The sequence below is a fragment of the Oncorhynchus masou genome, chromosome 30 (assembly GCF_036934945.1).
Source record: "Oncorhynchus masou masou isolate Uvic2021 chromosome 30, UVic_Omas_1.1, whole genome shotgun sequence".
Taxonomy (NCBI): Eukaryota; Metazoa; Chordata; class Actinopteri; order Salmoniformes; family Salmonidae; genus Oncorhynchus; species Oncorhynchus masou.
In genome coordinates, this window is record NC_088241.1 from 52,157,790 (window position 1) to 52,169,457 (window position 11,668).

Genomic DNA, 11,668 nt, shown 5'->3' on the forward strand with positions numbered 1-11,668 from the left:
CTCCCAAATCCACCTACATGGACTGTGACCCATTAAACAACCTTGGACAGTTCTGGAAGTCAGATCTAGGATCACCCTCCCCAAATCCTAACCGTTCCCTTTGCCCCTCTTATCTCTTGCCCCTCTTGTTTCCCACCGGGGGCTTCTTGAGCTGCAGCAGTGGACCTCCAGTGCCGAAGCCCGTGGCGGGAGGGTTGGACACGCCAAACGTCAGGCCTGCAGACGCGTTGAGGCCGGGGCTACTGAAGTTAAACCCTGAAGTACTGTTGCTTCCAAAACCTGGAGACAAGGAGATAGGAGAAACAGAAGAGGACGTGAGTTATTCAAATAATGAGTATGCTCACAGGGAGTGTGTGTCTCTGCTAAAACACCCTCCAGAGAGCTTGCACAAGGAGGTAAGGTGTGTGTGTGTACCTGCACTCAGGCTCCCTCCCGAGGGCTTGCTGGCAGAGGAGAAACCAAATGAGGAGCCCCCCGTCGCTACCCCCCCGAAACCTGGACCCCCACCAAACACTGCAGGGGAGAGAGATTGAGGGAGCCAAGCTTTAGGGACACACACTCACTATGCTGCTACTACATGAGGGAGAGAGCTTAGCTTCATGGACACACCACACACACACACACACACACAACTACTGCAAGAGTGAGAGAAAGAACAGTAGCTAAGCCTCTGTAATGGCTCTCACAAACAGGGTATAGTAGAAGGAACTGTCTCCAATGACGAGAGTAAAGCATAGAGACCCACTACATACCACAGCTACAGGCAGACTGTTTCAGCCCTAGATAGTGAAGAGCTTAACTCACACCACATACATTCCTAACACTGCCAACAGTCTTCCACACACAAAGAGGGGGAGAAATGGAGGGAGGTTGCGAGTGAGATCTAAAGAAAGCAACAGTGAGAAAAGATACATAGTAGCGATGGATGAGGAAAAGACTAGATGTAAAAAGAGAGGTAGTACCTCCGAGACCTGAGGTGCCCAAGCTAGAGCCCACTCCCAAGGCAAAGGGGTTTCCCAAGCCAGACCCCAGGGACACCTGGCTCCCTGAGACAGAGAGAGCACACAGCTTACTCCTCTGGACTAGGGAGTGTCCGTTTGTGTGTGTGTTACTGAAGTCAAGTTCCCCCTCTCCTCTGCAACGTTCAGTAGTGATATAGGCTGTGTGTGTGTGTGTCCACAAGAGAGTGAACAGAGTAACATGTCAGGACCCCGTGGATCAGTGGTTCTGTATCACATTCCACCAGACTACGTCTAAGCCCAACCTCCTGTCTCACCCCAACACTAACCTTACTGCCACATCGAAGTTGTTCCCTTTGAGATAATCCCTACACATTTCTACAAATACATTAGCAACTGTGGATAGATTTTCACAGATAAAATGGTCAAACAAATGTGACTGTGGTAGAAACATGTCTGCTAGTTCCTTCACTCTGAACCTCCGTGCACCTGTATCGTTTCTCAAATTGGATTTTAGAGATGCAAACAGCTTGGTTTTTAGCATCATCCAAAAAGTGTACTCATTAATTCTCTTAAATCCAATTGGGTGTTCAAAAATCAGTAATTTACCAGTCAAAAAGAAACAAAGACAAAGTCGCTCCTTTAAAACGGATTTATTGTCAATTTAAAGCAATACCACTTACATATAAACAGACACAGTTAAAGGACACAACCGATTGTTAATTCCTAGCCGCTATATTGCATTTCACAAGTTTTCCAAAACTATTCAAGATTCCAAGAGTGAAGGAACTAGCATGTGCTAGGAAAAATGCATCGCAAAATTATTATTAATATACGTCTAGTTTCAAAAGGCACACAATATTATATAGTATCAGATATATGCATCATCGTCAACAACAAGCATTGGTTATATTTAGATTAAACACACCATTCTAAACAAAAGCACTCTGAACCAGAGTGAAGATGAGGGGTGTGTTCAGTGATGCGACACGTTCTGTACGTTGAAGACAGAAATGTAATGAATAGAGCTGATATGACTCCCTATTCTACAACACATTTCTATCTGAACGTTCTGCAACGTCACACCCTCCTGAACAGGCCACAGAATTGGCATCTGTGTTTTTGTCTGAAAATACACTTTCCCCAGCCAATACCAGTGTTCTACAAACATCCCAGCACTTCACTGGCTCCAACTAGCTATTCCTCTGAGTCTGAACACTGTCTGAGTGGACGGACAGTCTCTCAGCCAGTCAGTCCAACCACAACTAGTAGTCATTTCTTTAACTAGGCAAGTCAGTTAAGAACAAATTCTTATTTACAATGACGGCCTACCAAAAGGCCTCCTGCAGGGACGGGGGCTGGGATTTAAAAAAAAAAAATCTATCGGACCTTCTGAGCTCATTGAACCCCTTCAAAAAGCCCCAAGACATTCATCATAGTCCTGTTAGCCAGCCCTGTCACATTAACAGGAGATTGCTATGTAGAGCAGACCACGAGTTCCAGAAACCAACCACAGAGTTCCAGAACTAATTTACGTGTTCCAGTTTCACAACCATTTAGCTACTCATTCTAGAACAATCAAAGTTTCGGTGGTTCTGGAATGCTAGCGTGAAATGGAGGACAGACGGATCAGTCCAGAGCAGCAGTTGGTTAATCTCGGAGCACAAAATGGCCGACTCTGAATAGAGAAAAATACTGATTTTTGGCACTAATGATCCAACTGGCCTTCCCAAGGCAGTCGATACGAGCAGCACGTTCACTCGGTTTCTCCCCTGTAAAACTAGTGAGTGACGTAACACCGTAGCCCTTCTATTAAATAGAATGGATTATGGAACTAAAGAGAATTAGGTTCCATCTGTACAGATGGACTGTGCGTCATCAGCCCCTCTGCCATCTATATCCTGGAGTGAGGTAGACCTGCATGGTAGACCACCTGCCAGTGTTAAGTAGTGTGTGTAGGAAATACTGATAAATCACAATCATTATCTTAGTCAAAAGGTTATTGTAGAATGCATAGTGATGAATTGAAAGTGATATGGACTGTCAGGTAGAAGTGGGTGTCTTGTCTGTGGTTAAAATTACTGTACAACGGTTATTACCGGCTGAGGCAGTCATTGTCCTGTCTACAACGCGGATACAGTCACACACACAGACAAGCACACACCTGGCCACTAGCAACCAGAGCCTGCTGTTATTGCTATTACAACTAAAGACGCTGCCGTTGTTACAAAAAGGAATGCATATGTTCAACAGTTAAAATCTTTCACTGAAATTAAAACACCCTTTTGATGCAAGACCTGTGCAGTAAATGATAATATCTTCTTTAAAACACTAAGCTATACACTGTCAGATCGTCTTGAACTTTTAAAATGTCATCCTGAAATATAGGTGAAGCATGTCAATCAAAGACAAGATGCCAGATGCCGAGAAAAAAGACAAATCTTTACTCATTTACATACAACCTAGTTGGGAAGGGAGATCTGCTGGTCTAAGGCTGGTGTGTGTGTGTGAGAGAATGAGTGTGTGTGATTTAAGTGCTTATCAAGACTGCTACCACACAGTGAAAGCTACATTACTGCTTTATGAAAACACACAGACACAACTGTGTCCTAATCTAAACCAGTTTGTTCAGGAAAATCCTAATAATAATTTATAAAAGTTTGAGACCCAATTTCCGAACTAAACCGATTTGGACAGTTGCGTCCTAATCGAAGACACAGAGCACACTCACTTGGAACCACCACGTTACACCATCCAGACTAAGTCCAGAGTAACTACCTATGATATTTTATTCAATAAAACCAAAGCAGTTAAGCTTCACAAAAAAGCACCTTCAATAAATATAGATAATCAAGAACCCATTCAATATAAATTAAGCGAATGAACCCAAAGAGAATGTAGCCTCCAAGTATTCAAAAGATTATAGTCTAGAGTGTCTGGGACAGATGAGAGCTGTGAATGAATACCCAGTGATATGAGTCCTGCCTTCCTTGTTTTTAGTCTCATCTCCAGTAATCTGAGCACTCTACACTTTTTCAATCATCTTAAAAAGCCACAGATTCACTGAGAAACTGTTAAGTGCTTCTCTTATGGAGGGAGAGACAGAGAGACAGAGAGAGAGGGGGAGATGAAGGGAAAGCAGAGAGCCAAGTAATGGCCCCTGCTACGTTGATGAACAGGCAGTTCCAACACTACCGCAGAAAGATTGCTTTGGGTCTAATGCCTGTGAGGAAAAGGTCTTCTCACACGTATAGAGCAGAACCACTGGAGAAAGACAAACTGAACACGGTTTGGAACTTACTGTTGCTTTTACATTCTCCTTCCCTCCATTTCTCTCCCTCTTTCCAGAGAAAGAAAAGACAAACTAACCTAAAAGTTGGGCACTGGCTACATTTTTATTCTGTCCCACTTTCCTTCTCTCCCCCTACATCTCTCTCCTCCCCCCTCTTGCTGTCAGACTGAGGGGTGGTAAGGTGAAAGGTCAAAAGGTGAGGGGGTCAGGGTTCTAGAACTTGAAGGCGGAGGTCAGACCTGGGCCGGGCTGCTGCTGCTGGCTCAGCGTGGCTGCCATGGCGACCGCCGCCGCATTGGGGATGCTGCTGAAGGGGGCGGGGCCAGTGGTGATGCGTGGGGCACTCTGCCACTTCTTGCTGGCCACCCGCTTGGACTCGAAGACGTCCGTGGAGTCCTCCAGGAAGGCCCGGCGGTATCCCAGGTACTGCTGCTTCAGGGTCTACAGATACCCCAGAGGAAGAACCTCAATCACTTCATTCAAAATACTCAATATTTATTTCTGTAACAAGGTGATTTCTTATAGAACAGTCAACAGTGATGTCTGTAGGACTTACCTTGACGTTCTCGTGTACTGACTGGAGCTGAGCAGCCAGAGCCACAAACGTCTGGTACAACTTCTGCATGGCCAGTGACAGATCTACAGACAATATTCAGTGAAGAGACACAGAAACACACACATAAAGACTATGAAGAAAGTCAAGAGTCTGTGTATGTATGTATGTATGTATGTATGTATGTATGTATGTATGTATGTATGTATGTATGTATGTATGTATGCGCATGTATGCATGTATGCATGTATGCATGTTACCCTGTGGTGTGATGTGTGATCCACTGCCCTGTGTAGTAAGGTGATTCTCCAGTTCCTCTATCTGCTGTCTGTACTGCTGCAACTGAACCTCAAACTGTTCCACTAAACACCGGAAATAACTACAGACAGAGAGAAAGAATGAGACAGGATTGAATTTATTATGGCTAAAATGCAGTACATTCATCTGTGGTTAAAACTTAAAAAGGGGTATGGTACATTATATATACACACACAAAAGTATGTGGACACCCCTTTAAATGAGTGGATTCAGCTATTTCAGCCACAACCTTCGCTGACAGGTGCATCAAGCACACCGCCATGCAATCTTCAAAGACAAACATTGGCAGTAGAATGGCCTTACGGAAGAGCTCTGTGACTTTCAACATGGCACAGTCATAGGATGCCACCTTTCCAACAAGTCAGTTCATCAAATTTCTGGCCTGTTAGAGCTGCCTCGGTCAACTGTTAATTATGTTATTCTGAAGTGGAAACGCCTAGGAGCAGCAACGGCTTAGCCGCGAAGTGGTAGGCCACGAGCTCACAGTACAGGACAGCCGACTGCGGAAGCGTGTAAAAACCTGTCCTCGGTTGCAACACTCCATACCGAGTTCCAAACTGCTTCTGGAAGCAACTTCAGCACAATAACTGTTTGTCGGGAGCTTCATGAAGATCACCATGCGCAATGCCAAGCATCGACTGGAGTGGTGTAAAGCTTGTCGCTATTGGACTCTGGAGCAGAGGAATCGCGTTCTTTGGAGTGATTAATCATGCTTCACCATCTGGCAGTCCAACGGACAAATCTGGGTTTGGCGGAAGCCAGGAGAATGCTACCTGCCCTAATGCATAGTGCCAACTGTCAAGCTTGGTGAAGGAGGAATAATGGTCTGGGGCTGTTTTCATGGTTCGGGCTAGGCCCCTTAGTTCCACTGAAGGGAAATCTTAACGCTACAGCATATAATGACATTCTAGACGATTCTGTGCTTCCAACTTTGTGGCAACAGTTTGGCGAAGGCCCTTTTCTGTTTCACCATGACAATGTCCCTGTGCACAAAGCGAGGTCCATACAGAAATGGTTTGTCGAGATTGGTGTGGAAGAACTTGACTGGCCTACACAGAGTCCTGACCTCAACCCCATCGAACACCTTTGGGAAGAATTGGCGCTTTGACTGCGAGCCAGGCCTAATCACCCAACATCAGTACCCGACCTCACTAATGCTCTTGTGTCTGAATGGAAGCAAGACCCACAGCAATGTTCCAACATCTAGTAGAAAGCCTTCCCAGAAGAGTGGAGGCCGTTTACAGCAGCAAAGGGGGGACCAACTCCATATTAATGCCCATGATTTTAGAACGAGATAGTCGACGAGCAGGTGTTCACATACTTTTGATCATGTAAGTTCAGGGGGATATAACAATGATGGTGATAGGAATACTCACTCATAGGGAGCTGTGTTGTCGTGCTGGAGTCCAGGGGGAGTCTTCTGAGTCCGCAGAGCTATATCTGCATTCTTCAACTCCTAGACGAGGAGGGTTATGAGAGAGGGACTATGACATTCAGCAACAGTAAGGGCATGTGTATTTTGAGCCTTAATTCCTCAAAAGACAATGTGACATCAGCGTGTGTACCTGCGCAGTCTCCATCTTCAGTTTGTCTATAGCCAGGGCGTTTCTCTGTAGTCCCGAAGCGCTGACAGACAGCAGCTGTTTGAGACTCTTGATGTCGTCCTGAACCTTCAGCATGGCTTTAGATGACATCCTGCTGATCTCCTCGTGAACCTGCTTCTGCTCCTTCACAAACTTCCTACAGGACGGATAACTCACAAGTCAACACAATGCATCTTCATGACCAACGATGTGCAAACAGTACTATTAGAGCCACACACACTAACATGGGGTGTAGTTGAAGAAAAGTACTGATTTACGTACTGGAAGTTGTCTACATCCTGACAGATGACTGGAGGCAAATTTTCATCTTTCAAAGCTTTACTGTCTCTGAGAGTGAGAGGAAAGAAAAATAAACAAGGACAAGAGTCAGATATATTACCTATTATGATGACCATTATAAACAATTGGTCAAGAAATGACACTGTGGACACTCATTGGTCCAGACAGCTGTCAGTCAGTAGGACTCACTGTGGGCTGGCCCCTGATGATTTGTCGCTTTTCTTCTCTGAGGAGGTGCTGAAGTCAACTCCTCCCAGTCCAAGGCTGGGGGCCGCTGACACCGCCGTGGAAGTAGAGGCCAGGGAACCTAACGTCAACCCCCCTGATCCGAGAGTGGTCTGGCCCAAACCTGAAAACATTAACACAAATAAACACACCGACACTCACAAACACAACCATGCAAATGTTAGTCTGACACCCATACAAACCTAACGCAAACCCCAGTCCTCCAAGAGTGGACTGACTCAGACCTAAGATCAACACATAATCAAAAAGGTGTTAGTCACACACACACACACACACACACGAGACAGATCATTCATTACCTCCAAATAAGGAATGTAGTGAAAAGACAGAGATCAGAGACAGAAATGGAAAAAGATAGGTGTGATGAGACTAGAGGTCGACCGATTATGATTTTTCAACACCGATACTGATTATTGGAGGGCCCCAAAAAGCCGATACCGATTAAAAATCGGCCCGATTTTATTTATTTGTAATAATGACAATTACAACAATACTGAATGAACACTTATTTTAACTTAATATAATACATCAATAAAAATCTATTTAGCCTCAAATAAATAAATGAAACATGTTCAATTTGCTTTAAATAATGCAAAAACAAAGTGTTGGAGAAGTAAAAGTGCAATATGTGCCATGTAAAAAAAGCTAACGTTTGAGTTCCTTGTTCAGAACATGAGAACATATGAATGTTGGTGGTTCCTTTTAACATGAGACTTCAATATTCCAAGGTAAGAGGTTTTAGGTTGTAGGTAATATAGTATTTATAGGACTATTTCTATACCATTTGTATTTCATATACCTTTGACTATTGGATGTTCTTACAGGCAAATATAGTATTGCCAGTGTAACAGTACAGCTTCCGTCCCTCTCCTCACCCCTACCTGGGCTCGAACCAGGAACACAACGACAACAGCCACCCTCGAAGAAGCGTTACCCATCGCTCCACAAAAGCCGCAGCCCTTGCAGAGCAAGGGGAATAACTACTCCAAGTCTCAGAGCGAGTGACGTTTGAAACGATATTAGCGCGTACCCCGCTAACTAGCCAGCCATTTCACATCGGTTACACCAGCCATTAGGCTGATAGGCTTGAAGTCATAAACAGCGCAGTGCTTGCGAAGAGCTGCTGGCAAAACGCACGAAAGAGCTGTTTGAATGAATGCTTACGAGCCTGCTGCTGCCTACCACCACTCAGTCAGACTGCTCTATCAAATCATACTTAATTATAACATAACACACAGAAATACGAGCCTTCGGCCATTAATATGGTCAAATCCGGAAACTATAATTTCGAAAACAAAATGTTTATTATTTCAGTGAAATACGGAACCGTTCGGTATTTTATCTAACGGGTGGCATCCCTAAGTCTAAATATTCTTATTACATTGCACAACCTTCAATGTTATGTCATAATTGCGTAAAATTCTGTTGCATATACCCTGACTCTGCATGCAATGAGCACAAGAGAAGTGACACGATTTCACCTGGTTAATATTGCCTGCTAACCTAGATTTATTTTAGCTAAATATGAAGGTTTCAAAATATATACTACTGTGTACTGATTTTAAGAAAGGCATTGGTGTTTATGGTTAGGTACAGTTGTCCCAACGATTGTGCTTTTTTTTGCAAATGCGCTTTTGTTAAATCATCCCACAACGTTGCATTGATTATATGCAACGCAGGACACGCTAGATAAACTAGTAATATCATCAACCACGTGTAGTTATAACTAGTGATTATGATTGATTGCTTGTTTCTTGTAAGATAAGTTTAATGCTAGCTAGCAAATTACCTTGGCTTCGCGTAACAGACAGTCTCCACGTGGAGTGCAATGAGAGGCAGGTGGTTATAGTGTTGGACTCGTTAACTATAAGCTTGCAAGATTGGATCCCCCGAGCTGAGAAGGTGAAAATCTGCGCCCAAAAATACCGAATGTTATGAAAACTTGAATTCGGCCCTTCCGATCAATCGGTCAACCTCTAGATGAGACCCAGAGAGAGATGTGTGTAATTAACTAACCAGTAGGATCCATGCTGGATAACAGAGAGAGACAGAGATATTTAGTTAACTAACCAGTAGTAGCCATGTTAGAGAACATACTGGAACCCAGCGATAGACCTGTGGATGGGGCTGTACTTGCAGCCACACCCCCTAGGTTGAGAGAGAATCCTGTGGCTCCTTGCTGTGGCGCAGTGGAGGTGAGGACTGAGCCTAGTGTCAGTCCTGCCCCTGTGGGGGCTGAGGAGGCTGCAGTGAGGGAGAAGGGTTGGGCCGAGGCAGAGGGTTTATTGAAGGTCATACTGAAGCCCGTGGTAGGGGCTGTAGAGGCTGCTGGAGCACCTGGGAGAGACAGCAGGTAGAGCATGGTTAAAGGTAGACTCAACCATACGACATCCTCACCCACAGGCATTAACAAATTAATCTGCCAAGACAGGGACTATTGTATCATCATGCGAAGGCACAGACTGGGATGCGCCAATGGTAGCAGTGGAGGTCTTGACTGATGTGGAGCTATATTGATAGTAAGCTCACCTAATGTAAGGCCATGTGTGGGTGCAGGAGCACCATAACTCCAATAGTCACCTACACCTAAATGTATGTCTGTGTATTTCTTTGTGCTCGGTGGTAGGAAACATCAAGCATGATGCAGGTCTGCAGAGGGAAAGAGATCGACAGGCCATATTGAAAACGTGTGTGCCTACCTGAGGCAGGAGTGTTAAAGGAGAACCCCCCAGTAGGTTTTTGTGAGAATAGTGACCCGCCCAGGCCCAGAGAAGAGGTGGTGGTGGTGGAGGCTGGGGCTGTAGCACCCAGAGCTCCACCCAGAGTAAACCCACCTGTACCTGCTGCAGCTGGGGTACTAGAGAAAGGGGTGAGAAATAAAAGTGGGGGAGATAGAGGGAATAAGTACAAAACATTACATGACTTTGCAGTATGCCTCACCATATTTACAGACGTGCAATATGCCGCTGTCACAATTACAATGTATATCTGCTGAATACGAACAGTACGTAGCTATGACATAGAAAAGGCCGAAGTCTAAACCCCACACTGAATACAAACTTCTCTCTCATATAATATATATACACACACACACACACACACACACACACACACACACACACACACACACACACACACACACACACACATACATACATACATACATACATACATATAAAACAACTAGTTGACACACCCATAATATATTAGCAGTTTGACACACATACATCAGAGCGCTGTTTGCATGATTACTTCTACATCGATATTTAGTTAGCAACAATACATCCTGGGTAACCCTCGCTGTATCGACATATCCGCGAGATAAAGCTAACGTACGTCAGCCGTACAATTCTTACCTGGCAGCGGCTCCAAACGAAAACCCTCCGCCAGCGTTGGTGGAACCAATAGACCCGGATCCGAAATTAAAGCCTGACATTTTTAAGCAACAACCAAGTTTCTAGTTAGTCAAACTTTATCTAACTGACTGTTCGATAGCTGTTAGTTAGCTGTGAAAGGTATGAACGCCCGCGTGCAGGCCAGTGTGACTGTGGCTACGAAGTCATGGTAACGTGAAAGAAAATAAAAACATACTATTCGGCGATTTAAACTCACACGCTTAGTAACGTATACACATTTACAGCGATCTGAAAGGTAATTAATCCGTTATGCATATAGTTAAACAGCACTAAAATGTTAGCTTCCTTCTCAAAACTGTTTTTTCCCAATCCGCGCTTTACCCTCTATGTACTTTCCGGTTATTGTGGCCTGCTGGGATACTGGAGGACTTGGCAGATTGGACGGTCATGTGGGGACATCTAGCGATTGCTATCATGTTTTTGAAGAAGTAAAAATTCGCTTTAATTATTTGTCAGTTTGAGAACGGGTTTTTAATACATACATGTGTCACGATGGAACGATTACAGAATATGTGCAAATAGTAATAGGTGGTGGAGTAATGCCTAACAAGAATATCCTCTACTTAGACTACTCTGAATTCGATGTCTGATGGATGGGTGAAACATTTCCCATAACGCCTGGAATCTGTACTACGTTTAAAAAAATAAAAATATTATACAAAATACAAATCAACAATGTACATTGTTACATCATACAAAACATAACACATGTATTAACGAGAAAATACTAAAACATACAACAAATATCAAGTAATAAAAAAATAAACAATCAAACAATGGAATCTGCACTACGTGGCGGCGAGGTAGAACGCCCATTGACGTCACCCAAGCGGGAAGCACTGTCGTGGATAACGGTCTCCACTAGTTACCACAGTCACAAAGTCAAAAATGTCTATGTCGTAAAAATTCATGAAAACAAAAATTAGATTTTTGGTGTTAATTTAAAGTTAGGGTTAGGCATAATGTTAGTAGTGTGGTTAAGGTTAAGTTTAAAATCACAT

The 11,668-nt window shown here is 44.0% G+C and overlaps 1 protein-coding gene across 6 annotated transcripts; it reads right to left on the bottom strand.

Annotated features, from left to right (window-relative positions):
- Positions 1-79: 79 nt before the first annotated feature.
- Positions 80-11,411, bottom strand: LOC135522739 (nucleoporin p58/p45-like). 6 transcript variants are annotated; one of them, XM_064949283.1, is made up of 14 exons: positions 10,608-11,411; positions 10,086-10,108; positions 9,322-9,588; positions 7,434-7,475; positions 7,195-7,354; positions 6,988-7,053; positions 6,688-6,862; positions 6,499-6,578; positions 5,065-5,183; positions 4,808-4,890; positions 4,491-4,692; positions 963-1,046; positions 415-513; positions 80-279 (listed from the first exon to the last, which is right to left on the bottom strand). In XM_064949283.1, the coding sequence occupies exons 1-14, from the start codon at positions 10,685-10,687 to the stop codon at positions 110-112; spliced, it is 1,650 nt and encodes a 549-aa protein (XP_064805355.1). In that variant the 5' UTR covers positions 10,688-11,411; the 3' UTR covers positions 80-109. The 6 variants fall into 6 exon arrangements, with proteins under 6 accessions (XP_064805355.1, XP_064805351.1, XP_064805352.1 ...); XM_064949279.1 differs by having other exon boundaries at positions 9,951-10,108; positions 10,608-11,406; XM_064949280.1 differs by lacking the exon at positions 7,434-7,475 and having other exon boundaries at positions 9,951-10,108; positions 10,608-11,401.
- Positions 11,412-11,668: the final 257 nt, after the last annotated feature.